Source organism: Mustela erminea, chromosome 9, assembly GCF_009829155.1.
Source record: "Mustela erminea isolate mMusErm1 chromosome 9, mMusErm1.Pri, whole genome shotgun sequence".
NCBI lineage: Eukaryota > Metazoa > Chordata > Mammalia > Carnivora > Mustelidae > Mustela > Mustela erminea.
This window is the reverse complement of record NC_045622.1, coordinates 113,835,298-113,854,458: the sequence shown is the minus strand read 5'-3', so window position 1 is coordinate 113,854,458 and position 19,161 is coordinate 113,835,298. Positions and strand designations below refer to the sequence as shown.

Genomic DNA, 19,161 nt, shown 5'->3' with positions numbered 1-19,161 from the left:
TCCACCAGTGGCCCAGAATCAACAGAAAAAGGGTTCATTTTACTCTAGAAAGTTCTGTAGACAGAGGGGAGCCAGAGAGGTGGGATCAGGGCCCCCTGGCCGGCCAGGAGGGTGGTGGGGCAGGACCTGAGTCCCACAAGTCAGAGGGAGGCTCAGAAAACGGGACAGGTTTCCCTGTGTTGTGGCCTTTGAGAGACACCCCCACCCCAGTTCTGTGGGTGGCAGGGGTCAGTTCGAGCTCAAGACAGGGCTGTCCCAAGTCTGAAGCCCTACCAGACGGATCCAGCCCGCTGCTCACACACACACTGGCCCTCCAAGACCCCACATAGACACAGACTTGCCCACGTGGACACCGGCCTCCCGGGACCCCGACATATGGCGGGAGTGGGGCGGCAGCAGGAGGCACTGGCGTCTCCCAACGGGCTCTGGCTCTCCTACACCTCTGTGCTCCTGGGGCCGGAGCTGCAGGCAGGAAGGGCATGTTGGGGGTCAGGGCCAAGGCCCTCCCTCCAGCTCCCCCCTCCCCCGCACCCCAGCCTGCCTCCCTCCATCCGAGCTGCTTCCGCACCGCATTTTCTCCCGGAGCATCTGGTACTTCTCCTCCAGGACCTTGTTCTTTACGGACTGAGGGACATCAGGCACGAACCAGGCCGCAATGAGCTTGATGCACAAGGCCACGTGCTGGGGGAGCAGGGCACAAGGGCTGGCTGGAGAGGTCAGGACCGACCTAGCAGGGGCTTCAGGGTGTGGCTAGAGAGAGCTGCCCCGCCCCCCGCCCCCCTTCCCTGGGGCTGGCCCACCTCGAAGAGGATCAGGAAGACCAGACGGATGGCCAGGAGGACCCAGAACTGCTCCGATAGGCTGTAGTCCTGAGCATTGCGGTAGTCCCGGTACCTGGGGTGGGGAAGTCACGGAGGTCAGGGGCCCGGAGATCTGAGGATGCCCGTGGTGGAGGGGGGATCCAAACCTGCACTGGGTCACATTCTCCGAGCCTTCCGTCTGGATGGGGTCCTGGAAGTCCTTGGTGTAGAACACAGACAGGCTGTGGTTGACGTAGCCTGTGAGGCAGCTGGGGGAAGGGAGAGCAGGGGCCGGTGAGGGCCGCGGTGTGGCCCCTTCAGGCTCCCAGGGTGGTGCGTAGCACAGAAGCAAGAAGGCCAGGAAGGGAAGGGGCTCAGGGTGCCCCCGCCGGCCTTCCCCACTGGAGTTTCAGGGAGCTGTCCAGGGGAGAGGCCTGGAAACTCATCCGTAGCTACAGCTGACCGTTGGAGGGCTGGAGGCACCAGGTAAGGAAACTCTTCCGTCCTCTCCTGGGGAGCAGCCCCAAGGGTCTGCCTTTGGGAGGGAGTCACTCTGGTGGGGTCTGCTCAGGAAACTGCTGGTTCTGGGACTTTCCTCCCGCCACCGGGGTCCCCCCACCCCAGCGGTCTGCAGGCTGGTGTAGGGGGCAGGGCCACCCCCACACTCCGACTCGTGACTACCGCGGACCCTCCTGGCAGCATCAAGCCCTTCCCCCGGGGTCCCCCAGGGCTGAGCCGCAGTTTTCCAGGGGTTTTCCCAGGGGTCTCCAGACAGTCTGAGGCTCCCGCAGAGCCCCCTTACTCGACAGCAGGCTGGGCCCCCGTTCGGCACGGGCCGTAGTGGTACTTGTACACCACTCGGGGGATGAACTCGGACGTGAAGGCGATGACCATTCCGTTGGCGATGACGGCCAGCACGCCGATGGTCTCCAGCACCTGCAGCCAGGTCCCTGGGCCACAGGAGCCGGGTGAGGCATCTGGCCGGTCAAGCCCTGACCCACCGGCACCAGCCGCCTCACCTCCAGCCCCCTGCCCAGGCTGCTCGGGGGGACCTGCTCACCTCTGCCTGTGCCACTGCTCATGGCCGCCGTCGGCAGCCTCTGCAGAGGCAGACGCAGACCAGGAGGGGCTCAGGTCTCCCCTGACCCCCATCTTCTGCCTGAAGCCCTCAGCTGCCCCCAAGCTTGCTCCACTCCGGGGTCAGAACCCCTTAACCTGGGACTAAGACTGGGGCCTCCCTCCTACTCCCACTTATCTCTCCCTCTGCCCATAGCCAGCACCCCACCCCTCTGCCCTTCCCTGACACCTGGCCATCTAAGAGAGGACAGTCTGGGTGACAGAGGCCACATCATCGTCCTGCTCTTAGTCCCTGCCCCCAGCTGCTGGACCCCTCCCTCCTCCAGCTCCCTGCTCTCAGAGCCCAGCTCTTCTGCCTGGGCCCCAAGGGGGCTGCCGTTCATTCAGCTGGCTCCCGCAAGGTGCACGCCAGCTCCTCTTTGGAGCACAGCCCCCTCAGGCCGACTCCCAGCCTAGAGAAGGGCTGGGGGCTGTCTGGGGAGTGAGGGGGCTTGTCTCGGAGAGATCATTTCAAGGGAACCAGCATGATCTGGTCCCAGCAGCCCTCGCCGCCCCATCCCCAGCCAGAGGGCCTGTGCCCCTCGACACCCAGTCGGGCCCCTGACCGATGTCTTTGGCCTTGCGGGGCACCAGGCGCCGCTGCAGCCTGACCATCTTGATGGCATCCAGGCGGATCTCCACGAGGTTGCTGAAGAGCGCGAGCAGCGGGGCGAGCGGGAAGGCGGCCACGAAGATGGTGGTGAAGCCGTACTGGATCACTGGGGGGTGAGGCTGGCGGTCACTGCGCTCTCAGGGCACGCCCCGCACCCGACTGCCCTCCCCCACCCACCAGGCCCCCAGGACCTGCCCAGCAACTGGCTGCTGATGGGCCCGAGCCCCAGCCACCCTGCGTACTCATCTCCATGAACTCATCGAAGAGGCTGAAGGTGCCGACTGGGTTCAGGAGGTAGTTGCGCTGCAGGTCCCTGAGCTCGGGCTCCCCGGACGCACGGCCCAGCCTGAACCACGTGAGGCGCCACTTGTGGGCCAGCCACCTAAGGGGCGATGAGAACGAGTGGGGAACAGGGCAGGGAGCTGCGGGTGGACGGCCTGCGCGCGTGAGGGCTCCCGGGGGTGAGGCACCGGGACAGCCCTGGGGAGGTCCTCACGGGCTCAGGTACTCCACACAGTTGCTGAGTGTCTGCTTCAGGCCCATGATGATGGCCATCTGCAGGAACAGGTCCATCATGCAGCCACTGAGATGGCACTGTGGGGGCAGGGCTGGCGGTCAGGCGCGGGAGGCAGGGCTGCGGGACAGGGAGGCTTGTGGGGAGGAAGGAGCGCGGCAGAATGGCAAGGTGTCCAGGACAGACTGACCTCCTCCAGCTTCCACAGCCCCGCGAGGCGCACAGACTTCCCGGGGTGACCGTTGATCCTAGGAAGGATGGTTAGGCTGGAGGAGGGGCGTGGGACGCGGCTTCTGACTGGGTGGGTGGAGCAGAAGAGAAGGGGAGCGGGGCAGTAGAGGGACCAGGGGACGGAAGGGAAGTGTGCCTCACTGCGGGCACAGAGGCTGCGTCCTGGAGGCTCTGCCCGTACCCAGACGCGCCCCTGCACACGCACTCACACATGGGCACAGGCGAAAGCCCAGCTGTCCACAGGCTCAGACAGGTTCCAGACAAGGCCTGTCAGGAGTGGCCTTAGTTTCCCCCCACTGAAACTATGCACTTAGTTTAAAATCACCTGCTTCCCATTACATGATAAAAAATACAAACTATATTAAACCAGAAGTCAGGCTTGTGGTCGATGGTCGGGAAGACAGGCTCACTTCTAGGGGCTTGGACCACTGAAGAGTCAGATTGCAGGGTTGGGCCAGGGGACCCCGGGATCCCGCACTGTTCCTTCCCCAGCTGAGCTCCCACCAACAGTGACAAGTGTCCTTCTGCCTCCAGGCAAGAGTCGAGGGACTGACAGAGCAAGAGGTCCTCACGGGAGAGATGTGGCCCAAAGCAAAGCCACTGGCACACGCCTTTCTCAATTATGGACAAGTGACATCTAGGGAAAGTCTTTAACACCAAAATCAGAGACCAAGTAAAGAAAGTGCATGATTCCCCCCCCCCCCAAAAAAAGAGCATAAAAGGAGCTTGGAAGAAACAGAAGTGATACCAGAATAAAAGGAAAAAATGAGGCAAGATCCTCAGAGAAGACAAGCCGTGGCGTCCTGGTGCCACGAAGCGGATGCCGTGGAGGAACCGGGCCCGTGGCTCTGGAAGAAGCACAGAAGCGCGACAGTCAACGGGCTGGAAAACAGAGTCAAGAAAAACCCCCAGAATCTGGAACAAAAATGGGAGGGAAAAAAAGCAAAGAAAACTAGATGGTCAATGCAGAAAGTCCGGTCTGCAAACAGAATTCTAGAAAGGGGAGCCGAGGAAACCGAAGACACTAGCTGTGTGAGAATCGCTCAGAACTGAGGGACCCAGGCCCAGCAAGTGCCTGGGAGTTTCTTTCCACGTGACTGATACTGAGTCTACACGGCAGGCCTGCCGCAGGCACTAACGCAGCGACATCAAGCCCCTGTGCCCTCTGCGGCAGAGACAGGGAGCAAACATGCGCATGGGGCCAGAGGGGACGTGGGGAGCCTGGGGGACCGGGTTCTGGGCTGGACGGCGGAGCTGCCAGTGGAGGAGGGAGACTGGGGACAAGCCTGTGGGCACGGTAAGGTTGGGGTGCCCACAGGGCATCGGAGGGGAGCTGAGAGGCAGCTGGACCTGGGAGTCTGGACTCCAGGGAGAGGTCTGCAGACAGGGGTGCGGGCCTCACTGGTAGGTCTAGATGGTGTTGGAGACGGCGCCTGCAGTCCTGGAAACAGACAGCAGCGCATTGCGACATTTAGAGGTCGGGAGAAGAGGAGAAGCCGGCGTCTGGGGAGGCTCGAGCAGGATCCAGGAGGGGGAAAGGAGGAGCAGGGAGCACGGGCCGTGGGGCGTGGTGGGGAGAACATTCCTTGAAAGGAATGGGACAGGATGCCCGTGTGGAGGTGGAGAGAATCCCGAACCAAGATAGGTGCTGAGGAGGCAGAGGGAGAGAACTGCTCCAGCAAGCCCAGGGGAAAAGACCCGCCGAGACACCCGGCTGAGGCGCTTCAGAGGACGGCCTCCCTGAGATTAGAGCCGGAAGACGTCTCCCGCCAGCACGGGCTCCATCAGGCCCTCCGTAAGAGCAGCCACTTCCCTCCGTACCCCTCCTCAGGAAGCGCCTGGAAAACCGGGGGTCTCCTGCACGGTGGAGAGCCAAGGGCTCCCAGGACGCACAGGTGTGCACAGCCCCAAGGAGAGGGGCGGTCACCTAGAGGGCGTCTCCAAGGACAGCCGGGGTCTGGGGACTGCCTCATGCTTTTGAACATGCTTGGAGAACTTGGGCTTTTTTAAGGTTCCGCTGGAGTTTAAAATTCATTGGCAATATGCGTGTGTCTTTTGCAATTTAAGCAAATACACAGAAAGAACAAATGGAGCAATTATTTTCTTCAGAACCAAATTCAATGTGTTAAACCAAAAAAATGTTCATTTCACTTCTAAGACAGAGCAGGGGAAGTCCCTGTGAGCAGCTTTACAAGGTCCAGCGTCGGAAATCAGCCAGATGTCTATCAACTGAACGGATAAATCCCAGCGAGTCCCGCAAACCAAGGCTCATGCTGTGGTTTTTTAAAAACGAGGACTTGGGCACCCGGGGGACTCAGTCACTAAGCATCTGCCTTTGGTTCAGGTCATGGTCCCAGGATCCTGGGATCGAGCCCCATGTTGAGCCCTGCATTGGGCTCCCTGCTCAGCGGGAAGCCTGCTTCTTCCCTCTCCTGCTCCCCCTGCTTGTGTTCCCTCTCTCTGTGTGTCTCTCTATGTCAAATAAAGAAATAAAATCTCAAAAAAGAAAGAAAGAAAGAAAGAAAGAAAGAAAACGAAGCCTCACTCCCATGCATATGTGGGCCCTGCCCATAGTACGTTTCGGCACCATGAGAGGATAAAATTATGTTCAGGACAAAACCCTGTATGTCAACAGGTGTGTGTGTGTCCTTGGATGTGTGAAAAATTCTGGGAAGACCCACACAGCGGTTATGGGGTCACCCTATGGGGTCACAGCTGTTATGGGACCATAACAGCAGTTATGGGGTCACCTCCGGGGACGGGGAGTAGAGAGTTGGCGTCCCTATGGGATCCCCACACGTGTTTATACTGGGTGTCTGCTTGCTCCGAGCATGAGTCTGAGAATGGCGGCGAGCAGCTGTCCCCACTTTAAAGGGAGCACTAGTCGGCGCGCGAGGGGGAGGGCGGCGGCCTCACCTGCCCAGGATGAAGGCGACGTAGACGAGGGACGAGAAGTGGGCGAAGAACTGGAGCGTGAAGAACCTGACCGTGAACTTGCCCTCGCGCTCGGAGAAGGTCCGGGGCTGCTCTAGAAGGAGACGTGGGCTGTCCCTCACCCGTCCCTGACCTGTCCCTATCCTGACAACTCAGGGACACCCGCAGCCCTCACCTGTCTGCCGGGTGGGAGAGGCAGTAGAGGCAGCAGGAAGGGCTCCCTCCCCTGTCTGGGGATCCAAGACCCCAGCCCTGAATCCTCCTGTCCCTTTATGCCCACCCCCCCAGGTCCTTCCTCTCACCAAAGTCACAAAGCTTGAGGGCCACATACTTGTTGATCTGCAGGACGACCAGAAAACAGAGGGCTTACTTTGGGCCTCAGGGGAGGCCCTCCCCCACACCCCCTCTATCCCCACCCAGTCACCTTGGTCATGATGAGGATGACTACATAATGGACCAGGGCACCGGTCACCACCACGGCTGTGGTCACCTGCTCTTCTTGGAAGAGCAAGGCGGAGTTGAAGAGGGCAGCAGCCAGCACACGGTAGACCACCAGGAGGTGGGCCATGCCGATCATGAGGCAGATCTGTGGAGGGCCAGCCAGGACAGGGCTCCTCAGGACGGCTGTCCCCTGACCCTGGTCTCCAGCCCCACTCCGGGTTCTCGGGGAGTACCATGAACAGAGACAGGACGAGGATGACCAAGCTTCTCAGGTAGGAGTGCTGGTGTGGCCGCAGCTCATAATCAGGGCAGTTAATGAACTCAAGTGCCATTTCCTCCTGCGGAGGGCATGGACACACCTCAGAGGTGGGGACACCTGCACCCCGCGGGAGACAGGCCCCTGGATCACCCCGCCGCCTCACCTGGTCCTCATCCCACCCGTACAGGTCCCAGTGCAAGACCACTCGGGCGCGCTGCCGCTTCCAGATCTCCAGGAACACCGTGGCTGCAGACGGGACCAAGAGGTGACACCACGTGTTCCTGCGGCTGGTGCCATGGGCGCAGGGGGCAGGATGGCCCCGGAGCCCAGGCTGCCCCCCAAGCGCCGACTCACCCCACAGAGCCATAAAGATAGCAAAGACCACGGTGCCCTCGTTGTCGAAGAGGTGCGTGAGCTGCGGAGAGGGGCGCACCTATCGCGGCCGGCCCTGCCCCGAGCAGGGAAGGGGGAGCCCCGCTCTGCAGGGGAGACCCTCAGCTTCCCCTCCTCCAGGAAGACAGGCTGCAGCCGAGCCCCCGGGGGCGGCAAACCTTGGCAAAGGTGCAGGTGTCCGAGAGCTGCTGGTACCTACGGCTGTGGTCGCCCCGAGGGCACAGGAGGACGTCGTGGGCCTCACAGATCTCCTTGCTGAGGGGGCAAGGACCGGGCTGGGGGCGGCTCTCCCCAGACCGCCCCGCCCCCGCCCGCTCCGGCGACACCGGGCCGCCCCCGTCGGCCCCGGCCACGCCCCCGGCCGCCTAGGCCACGCCCTCGTCTGCCCCGGCCTCGCCCCGCCCGCTCGGGCAGCTCTGACCACACCCGCCCGCCCTGGCCACGCCCCGGCCGCCCGGGCCCCGCCTTCGTCCGCCCCCGCCCGCTCGGGCCACGCCCCTGCCACGCCCCCATCCCCACCTGATCTGGCTGGCATTGAACAGGGAGAAGCCGCTCAGGAAGACGATGAGGCCCACCAGCGCAGCGGGCACCAGCATGTAGGTGTACCAGCCGAGCCAGGCGAAGTACAGGGCCACCTTCTCGCCGAAGTAGTCCCTGGGGGCACAGCTGCCCCGTCAGGGCCAGCCCCACCCGGGTGCCTCGCCGGCCAGTGCCCACTTGGGGTGTGCCACGGGTGGGCGCGAGGGGTGCACAGCATCTGTGTGTCTGGCCGAGGAGCACAGACACATCTGTTTGCAGCGGGCGCGGGCGATTTGGGGGGCATTTTCACCTGATGTCATCAATGGGCTGGCAGCGGACCATGTTTCTCCACTGGGCCCAATTCTTCTTCAGGCCTTCCTCCCCCTGAGCACCAGGGACAGACAGTGAGATCTTCCCGTCCCTGTCCGGCCCTCCTGCCCTCTCCAGGCAGGGCCACCCCTCACCTTGTGCAGGGCGAATCTGGTCTCAAAGACACCACTCTTCACCAAATCCTCTAACGTGTCTGGTGGTCACAGGGAGTCGGGTCAGAGGGGAGCAGAGGTGAGGGGGAGCCCTGCCCTGCTCTCCCCATGTCAACACCCCTTCAGGGGGCCGCTGCACAGGCCACCTGCCATCCTGTCCTTACCACCAGCGGCCGTCTTGCTGTTTAGTACAAAGTTGACAATGCGGATTCTGGAACACAAGAGCTGGTTCAGGTTGACTCTGCCTGACCTGGGTGGACCCCACCTTCCATCTGGCCAGGTCCCAGGCCCCTCTGTGTCCTGGTGGAGCCCCCAGCCTGCCTGTCTTGACTGCCTGACCAGAGCCCAGAATCTAGGACTCATCAGGGAGCTCTTCCCCTGACTCCCTTGAGTCCTCCTGTGGCCCAGCTGCCCCATGACTCCATGATGGGGCTCGCTTGGGGGTAGGCCCTCCCCTCGCAGTGCTGGGTCCTGCACCATCCCCTCCCGGATACTGGGTCTAGACCCCCCCCCCACCTCCTATCCCACCCCCCACCTGGAGGCCCCAAACAGCCAGAACACACCCTAGGCCTTTAAATGAACAAGTCCTCACAGCCTGTGAGCCAGTTTGCCTATGGGGAGACGGAGGCTCGGACCAGGCTGAGAACCTGCCCAAGCCCACAGAGCCAGGAAGTGCTACAGCCAGACATTTGGCTGCAGGGCTACAGTCCTCCAGAACGTCTTCCTGTGAGACACGGTCCCTCTGATGTCCCAGGGCACTCCCCCAGCCTGCTCCTCCAGCCCCCACCAAGGTGCCTCTACACCACCAACCACTCGCACCTCCCAAAGACCAGCCAGTTCTGCATTCGCAGGAGCCCTCTGCCCCCATATCCGAATTCCAGGAGCGTTCTCGGCCAGTCTGCAACTGACCAGGCCCCAGCTTAGCTCAGAGGGGCCTGGGCAGAGGGGAGGCAGGTGACAGAGGAGGGATCGGGGGAGGGTGGGCGGGGCGGGGCGGGAAGCTAGCCGATCAGTGGGGAGAAGGAGGTGCTTGGAGAGGAGAGGCGTGGGTGTGTGGGAGGCAGGGGACAGATGTCTGTGGAGGGACATTTGGTCTAGAGGGGGAGGTCCGGACCCACATTCCAGGTCTTGCGGAGATGACAGGACAGAGCAAGGAGGGACAGCCGGGAGGGGCAGCCGGGAGATCCTCCTGGCCTGTCCTAACCCTGCCCACCCTTCAGGGAACGTGGTCACACGCACCCTTCAGAACACTCCATGAAGCGAGAACTGTCTTTATCCCGTATCACAGACAGACATGGACACTGGGGCACAGAGCTCTGTCCCTGGGACCTCTGACCTAACACCGTGCCTGCACGCCTGACTGGACCAGAAACACGGGGGGGCAGCGGTCCTCCTGGCCCCAGTTCTTGCCCAGCCTCTCACCTGGTGGTGGCTGGGACGGAGGTGGGCCTGGTGGGCTGCACTCTGGCGGCAGGACCCTCGGGCTCCATGAGGAGAGTGTGGTACAGGTCAAAGATCCTGCCGTCTGCTCGGATCCCGTAGAACACCTTCTCACGGTCCTCCAGCATCTGGGGTGGGAGCGAGCTCGGGGGCCTCCTCTCCACTTCGGAAGCAGGCCACTGGCCTGTCCCTTCTACTTCGGGCACGAGGCCACAGCCATTGTTCCCAGACCCCTCCCCAGGACACACCTGTCCCTTATGACCCCAGCGGCTCTGGCCCCCTGCTCCACACCAAGGCAGGCCCTCCGCCAGCCCACCTTGTAATGGAAGCCCTTTCTCTCGAGCTCCTCCAGGAAGTGCTGCTGCCGCTGGACCTGCCCGGCATTTCTCTGGGTGCAGCGCTCAGCCACAAGGACGTAATCCCACCGCTCAGGGGCCTCAGTCTGGAGGACAAGTGGGGCTGGGGCTGGCACAGGGCACAGGCCAAGGGTGGGGCTGAGTCTGGCTGGGGCCCCGGGGGAGACTCACCTCCCCGGGCCCGATCTCCACCAGCGGGAAGCTGTCGCCTTCAGTCCCAGTCAGGATCCTGACTCTCTCCTCACCCTGGGGGCAGAGGGCAGAGGAGGACAGGATGGGGCCAGCAGCACAGCACCTCCGGGGCCAGTGCTGCAGCCCCAGGGGGGAAGCGCAGAGCTGGGGGGGCAGCACCACAAGGGAACAATGGGTAGTTCCAGGTGGGCTGGGGCTCGGTGCTAGGACACCATGGAGGGCAAAGGGCGGGGAGGCCCTGGGTGACTCCCACAAAGGTCTGTTTAGAAACATCAGCAAAGGGGCGCCTGGGTGGCTCAGTCGGTTCAAGCCTCTGCCTTCGGCTCAGGTCATGATCCCAGGGTCCTGGGATCGAGCCCCGCATTGAGCTCTCTGATCAGCGGGGAGCCTGCTTTCCCCTGCCCCGGCCTGCCTCTCTGCCTACTTGTGATTTCTCTCTCTCTCTCTCTCTCTCTGTGTGTGTCAAATAAATACATAAATCTTAAAAAAAAAAAAAAAGAAAAGAAAAGAAACATCAGCAAAGAGCTCTTGAAACCCTTGAGAAGAGACAAGCGGCAAACAGGGCCTCACCGAAGAGGAACGTGAGAGAGCAGGGCTGCAGGGCAGGGCCGGAGCCGCCACCTTCTGCCCTCTCGGCCACAGGCACGTCAGTGGCCTGACAGCGTTGAAGTCAACAGACTCCCCATCATGCACGAATTGGAGAAACAGAACCGCACATCCTAGACCACCCGGCCCGGCCCATCCGGCCCCAAACACAAGGAAAAGGATACTCACAGGAGCTTATTTCATATAAAAATCATGCAAATAGTTGTCTTGACTTACTTCGCTAAGCATGATACTATCCTATGATCTCTGATATAAGGAAGTGGAGATGCAACATGCAGGCTAAGGGGGTAGGAGAAGAGTCAATGAAACAAGGTGGGATCGGGAGGGAGACAAACCATAAGGGACTCTTAATCTCACAAAACAAACTGAGGGTTGCTGGGGGGAGGGGGTTGGGAGAAGGGGGTGGGGTTATGGACATTGGGGAGGGTGTGTGCTTCGGTGAGTGCTGTGAACTGTGTAAACCGGGAGATTCACAGACCTGTACCCCTGAGGATAAAAATATATTATATGTTTATAAAAAATAAAAAATTAAAGTATTAAAAAAAATCATGCACCTAACCCTAATTCCCACCAGCACGTGGGTGATGAAGGCGCCGCCCAGCCCTGCACAGCAGAAAACCATCCGGCAGGAAGGGGACCCACGGGACATGGGTCTGAGTTTAGGAAAAGGAAGTCCAGGGAGTTAAGTGCTGTAGGGGCACCGGGACAGAGAGACGGGTGCTGAGATCGGGGGCAGAGCCTTAACAAGCGGACCGGCTACGCACACAGCCTCCAAGCCTCTCCTCACTGCACCGCTGTCCGACTCTCTGGCGCAGCCCTGACGGGTGTCCCGGGTCCTGGCCTCTCCTCGCCTCCTCCCTGCAGACCTGCCCTCATGGACTTCATAACCAGTGAAGAATGTGTGGGCGGGGAGAGAAGCCCAGTGATGGCCCCCGCCCCAGGTGATGAAGGTCCAGGTCTCCGTGATATCATTTAGCTGTGACCCCCTCTCCCGCCACCGATAGGCTGTGACCCGGTAGCATGTAGCCCCCTCCCTAAAACAGAGCCCTTTCTCAGCTGAAAAGGCCTCAGACTCAAGAGTTAGGTGGCCGCGAACAAGGAAGGACAGAAGGACCGTCGCAGACAGGAGGAGGCTGGGGAGACGGGAAGGTAAATGCTGTCCGGGATCCTGCACAGACCCAGGCCCAGGGCAAGGACGCCAGTAGCAAAGCTGGTGCCGTCGCAGTCCAGGCGGCTGGGTGGGGCTCTCCGTGCTGACCAGAGCCCCGGGCGATGGGGCTGTGGCGTGAGGGGGCGTGAGGCAGAGGGTTAAGAAAGCCTCCGCTATCTTCCAACACTTCACAGTTGTCCTACAACCACGCAAGTGGGCACAGGGGCAGGGGCCTCGGGCTTCGCCCACTCTTGGCAAGTAGGCAGACAGCAGGCTGTGAGGCTGACCCACAGAGCCCCGGGCCCCATTGTGGGGGCACTGAGCCACTGAGGGGTGGCGGTGCAGGACGTAGGGGACAAGGGAAGATGGTCAGGTCACAAGCTGAAGAGGAGACACCGGCTTCAGAGCCCAGAGCCCAGGCTGCCCACACCGTGTGCCCTCAGGCAGGCCTGCCCGCCCCTCCCCACCTGGTTGCAGGAAGAGCCCCGTGGCCCAGTGCAGCGCGGGGCACGCTGTGTGCACCCATGAGAGGGTCCCCGGCTCACTTCCCAGCTGGCGGCTCTCCCAGGAGGCACAGGGGTCCACAGAGTCCCAGGGCTAGGGTGCGGCTGACACACTGGGGGGCGGGCCCACCAGAGCACCCTGTTTCATGCCTCATCCCGCTGAACCGCCCGGCTACTCCCCTTCCCTCCACAACCACATTGCACCAAGCTCAAGGCCTGCCTCCTTCAGAAAGCCTCCCTGGACTGCTCCAGCCAGTCTGGCCTGGAGGGCGGCCAGCTAAGAAGCAGGCTGCCCCGTCACACTTCAATTTAAGATACACAGCAAATCCTTCGTAGTATAAGTATGTCCCAACTGTGGCATGGGACACACTTGTACTAAAAAAAAGATTTTTAATGTAAAAATTGAATGTAACTGGGTATCTGGTTTTTATTTGCTTCAAAACCTGCAATGCTAGTCCAACTCCCCAGCCACACCCATAGGCACAGCAACTACTGGCCCCAGGATGGGACCTGGTCTGCCCACTCTCCTTCTGTCCCAAGGGCAGAAGACAGAAAATGGCGACCCATGCCGCCATGGGACGGCAGGCTCTAAGCCCCCCGGTGCCAGGGTCTCCTGAAGATGGGCCTGATACAGACAGCTGTCTGGGCCCCAAGGCCCCTGGCGCTCCCGCATGGCTCATCAATTCTAAAACTCCTGCCAGAGGAGGAGGAGAAACCTGCTGTTCACAGACTTGCAGGACGGGGGGGGCGGGTGGGAGGGTGGAGGGGACCCTGGGCTGAGGTGCCTCTGTCCCCACAGCACGCAAGGAGGGCGTTCGGGTCACCAGTGTCGGGTCCTGTGGCTTGCCTACCATGGGGCTCGGTAAGTGTTGTCCTGGGGAATTGGTGAGTGCCACCGATGGGCAGGAAAGACCTCATGTGCTTGACTTCGGACCTGGAGGAGGCTCTCCCTGTCTCCCTGCCCAGCCCCGAACTGAGCTCCCCCAGCAGAGACGGCAAGGAGAGACCCCGGCATCGGCGTGGGCCTGAGGCTGAAGACCAGGACAAGCAGGGGAGAGAGCTGGGAGCACGGGGCGGGGGGGAAAGGCCCAGGGACCCAGGCAGGCGAGGGAGCCTGGAAAGAAGGGCCTCTCCCAGAGCATCCCTCCGAGGCCCGGCAGTGGTGGGGAGGCGGGCGCCACCTGGGTCACAGAAATGAGGCCACTTGGCCTGGTGAGCTGTTGATCCGGACCCCCCTCTTTCCCCACCAGAGACACTGCACACCTTTGGAACAGTTACCCAGAGCCTCTGGGGAAGGGCTGGCTTGACCTCCTCTAAGGGTCGGCATGGGATCTGGACGGCGGAGAGTGATGCCACTGAAGGTGTGCGACAGACACTGACCATGGATCTTGGCCGCTGCACAGAGGGACCCCTGTGTATACTGGTCAGCCCTCGGCTACGGGCAGGAACGGCCAGGTCACAGCCCCCCACCCCCCAACCAGCTCCAGTCCAGCCACCCCTTCCTGGCAGCCAGAGCAGGACCAGGTGCTGAGAATCTGCTCCTCGTGTACTCTGGGCTCACCATCCCCGAGATCACCTGCTGCACACAGATCCCCTCTGTGGGCCATGACCACCTCCTCTGTCTCCAGGATCAAGCTGTCCCTCAGTCCATCTGTCCTCTAGGGTGAGAGGCCTTCACAGATGAGGACCTTGTCCCCACCTCCAGCCAAGGCCACTGCTCAGTGCTCCCTGAAGCAAGGAGTCTGGGGTGCCTGCGTCTCCGTCCCCTAGGCTCTACCTGCAGGATGCTATGTGCACCCATTAGGCTCCCAGGCCCCCAGGGCAGGGACAGGGGCTGTCCCGACACACCTAGCCTTGGAGACCCCAGCCTTCCCTGCCCTGTGCAGGCCTCAGGCGAGGTCCCGCACAGATGAGGGGTACAGACTGGGAGACCCCATTGTTCTCCCTCTAGTCCTTCCAGAGTCCACCCCCATGCAGGCCACACGCTTAGTGGGCCAGAGCCCAGGGCTTAACACAGGCCAGAGTCCCAGGGGTCTCGCCCACTAGTTCCCAATGAGGGGACTTCTGGAGACTGCAGACCTCAGGAGACACTCCCTCCACTACAGCACGGAACATGAAGGGGCAGAGCTGGGGGAGTCCCACCCCCGTCCATTCCTTCCCAGTGTGGCCCCGTCCCCAGTGGGGCTGAAGACACTGCTGGGCAGACGTGACTGTCCCCCAGCTCCCAAGCAGGGGGTCTACACGGAACACACACGTGTGACATTACCCCAGCAGCCAGAGGAGCACACGGAGGCCTCCCCTCACTGCCCGCGGCTCATCTCACCCTGAGGTCACATTGTGACCTCTGGCGAGGCCCCATGAGCCTGCAGTTTCCTCGTCCAGCAGGGGGACCCTCCTGCCCCCACCAAAGTGTGTGGACCCAGAGCAGCCCACCCATGCTCCCTCAGCATTCCTGGGAGATGAAAATATGCACGCACAGGACCCGAGGGGCAGCCCGCAGTCAGCGTCCGGGACCCGGTACTCAGGACCTCCCAGAAATTCAGGACTCAGCACCTTCGAGGGCTCGGTAGTGAGTACTCCTGGGGACTCAGCACTCAGCCTTTGAGCTTAGCAGAAGCATAAAGAACAAGAGAGCGGCCCGAAGGTGAGGCTGGCGGTTGGCAGGAGCCAGTCATGGAGGCTGCTGGGGCAGCTGGGACACCTAGTCCGCTGGGGGTCATGGGAGCCGTGGAAGGGACCGGAGCAGAGAAGGGCGCGCTCAGATCAGCGGGGGGCTGGAGGCCCGAGTCCTCCCTGCTGGCTGTTCCTAGTCGGCGGACGGCAGACGTCCCTTTCTTTTTCCTTCTTTTTTTTTTTTTTAAATTGAGAGAAGGAAGGGGAGAGTGAGCAAGAGATCACAGCAGAGGGCAGCAGCTCCCCACCAAGCATGGAGCCCAGTGGGGGCTCGATCCCAGGACCATGAGCTCACGACCAGAGCTGAAGGCAGGTGCCTAACCTCCTGTGTCACCAGGCGCCCCTGCACATGTCCCTTTCAAAGCTTTGATTCCTTGCCTCAACCAGACCAGGTGCTGCCCCCCTGGCCCAGGCACCCCCAAGTCTGTCCTTTACCTACGCTTGGGACTGGCAGGGAAGGAAGGGGCTGACAGGGCTCAGGCTGAGTGAGGTCTGGCCATAGGCCAACCTGAGCAGCCAGGTGCCCGAGTGGGTCTGGCAGGCTGAGGAGGCGGTGGGCGAAGGTAGAGCGAGAGGCCACCTGCTTGGCCCACACCTGGGAGGGACCTGGGGAAGCTGAGTGGGAGGCTGGTTTCACTCTCCACCCTGGCACGGGATTCCTCCCAGGGCCACCCAGGCATTGGCCCCAGCCTGGATGGCTTCTTCCTTGGCAGAGGGGAGAAAGGGTGTCTTCCTAGGATGCTTTCTTGCCTGCTTCCCTGGGGGTCCACAGCCTCCTGCTCTGCCCCCCAAATCAGAACCCAACAGCCCCCCAGCCAGCCCCCAACCTCTGCCTGGGGGAAGACTGAGGGAGCAGAGGGCTCAGCTGGCCACCCTGGGCCTTCCCCAACCCTAAGTCAGCCCATCCTGGAGGCCAGAGCCCCCTGTCCCTTTGCAGAACAGAGCTGCAAATTCTGGGGAGGGACACGCGCTCCTCATCTCCGTCTCACACAGGCGCAGAGGGCCTGGCCTGGGGTCCCCAGGATCCCTGGCTGGGCAGGAGGAAAGCTGCCCTCTGTCTTGCTCCAACCCCCAGCCTTCCCGGGGACTCTGTCGGGGCTCTGGCCACCCTCCCCTCAGCCTTGCGGGCTGCAGGGAACCCCCACAGGTACTTTCCAGGTAATCCTGGCAGGGCTCCACAGGTGTGGATCGGGGCAGGGGGGGCGTGGCCTGGCCACAGGTGTGGACCCCCGCACGCTGGACTCACCTGCATGCTGGCCCCGGAGTCTGGCTAGCTCTGGAATCTCGCTAGGGGCTGGCATTCGACTGGAGTGTGGCAGCCAGGCCAAGGGGCGGGAGAGTCCTACCTGACTTCCGCCTGGGACTCACCCCTCCCTCCTTCCTCTCTCCCGCCTCCCGCCTCCCCTCCCCGTCCGGGGCCCTGTGAACCTTCTGCAGGCACACCCAGGCTGGAAGGAATGCCTCTCCCCTGCTCCCAGGGACCTCCGAGGCCTTCCTAGGGACCGAGTCAGGTGGGGACCCTTCCCCACACCTGAGGGCGTTGCCCTCACCTGCGGGAAGGGTTCCCCTGTAAGATGGAGGTAGACTGGCCTCTCCCTCCTGGGGGGAAGCAGCGTGGGCAGGGCACACGAGGATGCCCCAGCATCCCCCGCTCCCACCAGACCGCAGGACACACTTGCCCTCCAGAGCGTCTGGCTCTTGCCTCCCACCCCCCCAAGTCCAGTGTTGATTCCCTTAGAGGAGAAACTGGGGCGGGCAGGGTTAAGGATGAGAGAGACCCCAGGAAGAAACTCCCACCCTGAGCCGCTGCTTTGTGGACCCCTCTGGGGGAGGAGGGAGCTGGCCCCGGGCTGCAGGGACTCTGTGCTCTAGGCAGCAGCTGGGGAAGGCTCTGGATGCCCCCCGCAGCAAGGTGGGGGGCTCTGGCAGTTGCTCCGAGGCTGAGGACGCAGGGCAGTGGCTCCACAGGACAAGGCATATGGAAACATGGAATGGTATGAGGGGGCACCCCTGACGTCACGGGGGGCAGGGAGCGCCCCCAGGGTCAGGGTCAGCATCCTGCAGCCCATGCCAGCCTGCGGTTCAGACCCAGCAGCAGCACAGATTTGCTCCATGATCATGTGGCCCCACCAAACCCCATGGCTGCCTAGGGGACCCCACGGCAGGCTGTGACAACAGCAGGGACCAGGACTGAACTGAGGTGGCGAAGACAAGAGAGAAAGAGCAGCAGAAAACCTGCGTGACTCTGACGAAGCAAACCTGGACACACACATTAAGACTGGTGTCATGGCAAGCCCTGGTGGTAGTGGCTTCAACAAGTCCATTTCTATATATTCAGACCTGGCAACATATATATTGCTTCTCCCATAAATGAAGTCTGGGGCGGGCCTGTCCAGGACTGGTGTTAACTTGACTTGTTGCTCTGGCACCTGAAACACTTGGTGGCACCACATGGCTCAAAATGGCTGCTCAACCTCCAGGCATCACACCCCCATCCAAGCCAGCAGGAAGAGGCAGGAAGGGCACTCCACCTGGCACGTGGTCCCATGGCCTCAACTACCCTCATGGAAGCCTGGGAAGTTGGATCACTTTTCCTGTTGAAGAAGGTAGAAGGATACTAGTGTCACCCCGCTGTCTGCACAGGCTAAAGGGTCTCAGACGGCCTATTCAAGTTCAGAAAACCATCAGCAAGGGCTTTTGAGCCAGAGTAATTCGAACTCAAGATCCAGGTTGCCAACCAGCTCCTGGGCTCCCTGCTTCCTGGTCTCCAACTGCACCGGCTCAGGATGTCTGCGTCTACAGTGTCATCATGTTAAAACAGCCCACTAATGGGTTTCCCCTGGCCCAGGTACCACTACGGGTGTCTCCAAAGCTGTGGGGTCTCCCCGTCTCTGCTGGGCTTTCCTGTTTGCATTGCCGCGAAGCACCGCTTCTCAATCCCACTTCCGAGGGCCTGAAGGAAGTCACGTTACGTCCAGACCCTTGCTGCCCCTGCCGGCACAGACAGTGTCCCCAGCCTGGCTGGGAGAGCACGGGCCTGGCCCCACAGGAGAATAAGGACAGATCCCATCCAGGCCCATCTGGAGAGAAAACAGAGACGGCCCTTTGGGAAAGCAATTCAGCAAAAAGAATCAGAAGCCTAAAAATTGTTTATGGTTTGGTCCATTAATTCAACTTTTTATAAACTATCCTAAGGGGAAAAAAGTAATGAAAATGTGTAAAAATATGTCCTTTGAGGCAAAAATTATCAACCACTTAGATGCTCAGGAACAGAGAGCTGTCTGAGCAAACACGGTATGTCCGTACACGGACTGAGCAGCCGCGAATATGCTCTCGAAGAGTGGTGAGAAGGCAGGGGGCTCCGTGGGTGAAGCCTCTGCCTTCGGCTCAGGTCATGGTCTCAAGGTCCTGGGATCGAGCCCCGCATCAGGCTTGGCAGGGAGCCTGCTTCCCCCTCTTCCTCTGCCTGCGTGTGATCTCTCTCTCTCTCTGTCAATTAAACAAAATCTTTAAAAAATGAAAGTGACAAGAAGAAAGGAAAAGGCGTATGCAGTGCTGTTGGGTGAAGAATCACGATCACAGACATCTACACGCTTTGTTGTCTCGACGGAGTTAAAATGCATTAAAATACTAAAGAGTGGATTTGATATTTATGCTCCTATCTGCTTACTGCTGTGAGCTGTTGATGGATGGATTTGCTTTTCTTCCTCCTTTTCCTTCCTCCAAACTTTCTACAACACACACATCACTTTTGTGAACCTAATTATTAAACTTATTTTATGATAATCCTAAAATCTATGATTATGGACTTAACTTCCCCAGACTTGGTCGTCCTCTCGGCCTTGGTCTTAGATGCATCGTCTGAAAACGCCGCAGTTCAGAGGTCAGCCCCTTGCCCGCAGTGTGCCCTCTCCCCCGGCTGCTGGCAGAGCTGGCCCT

General features: G+C 61.0%; 1 protein-coding gene across 3 annotated transcripts; it reads right to left on the bottom strand.

Annotated features, from left to right (window-relative positions):
- Positions 1 to 20: 20 nt before the first annotated feature.
- Positions 21 to 16,570, bottom strand: ANO9 (anoctamin 9). 3 transcript variants are annotated; one of them, XM_032358493.1, is made up of 24 exons: positions 16,469 to 16,570; positions 10,270 to 10,344; positions 10,059 to 10,184; positions 9,725 to 9,870; positions 8,467 to 8,513; positions 8,285 to 8,343; positions 8,131 to 8,204; positions 7,821 to 7,955; positions 7,460 to 7,556; positions 7,263 to 7,323; positions 7,072 to 7,154; positions 6,883 to 6,987; positions 6,633 to 6,794; positions 6,511 to 6,547; positions 6,191 to 6,302; positions 3,234 to 3,291; positions 3,026 to 3,123; positions 2,772 to 2,911; positions 2,483 to 2,635; positions 1,603 to 1,750; positions 968 to 1,069; positions 801 to 894; positions 569 to 681; positions 21 to 462 (listed from the first exon to the last, which is right to left on the bottom strand). In XM_032358493.1, exons 1-24 carry the CDS (start codon positions 16,472 to 16,474, stop codon positions 435 to 437), a joined length of 2,259 nt encoding a protein of 752 aa, XP_032214384.1. In that variant the 5' UTR covers positions 16,475 to 16,570; the 3' UTR covers positions 21 to 434. The 3 variants fall into 3 exon arrangements, with proteins under 3 accessions (XP_032214384.1, XP_032214383.1, XP_032214385.1); XM_032358492.1 differs by lacking the exon at positions 16,469 to 16,570 and adding an exon at positions 11,113 to 11,146; XM_032358494.1 differs by lacking the exon at positions 16,469 to 16,570 and adding an exon at positions 9,122 to 9,206.
- Between the last annotated feature and the right edge of the window lie 2,591 nt (positions 16,571 to 19,161).

Excerpts from the sequence above, each read along its gene's own strand:
- ANO9 (XM_032358492.1), bottom strand. Across the intron at positions 10,185-10,269 it reads TGGAGATCGGGCCCGGGGAG|ACTGAGGCCCCTGAGCGGTG; the intron begins GTGAGTCTCCCC and ends CTTGTCCTCCAG. Across the intron at positions 8,514-9,724 it reads TCCGTCCCAGCCACCACCAG|AATCCGCATTGTCAACTTTG; the intron begins GTGAGAGGCTGG and ends CTTGTGTTCCAG.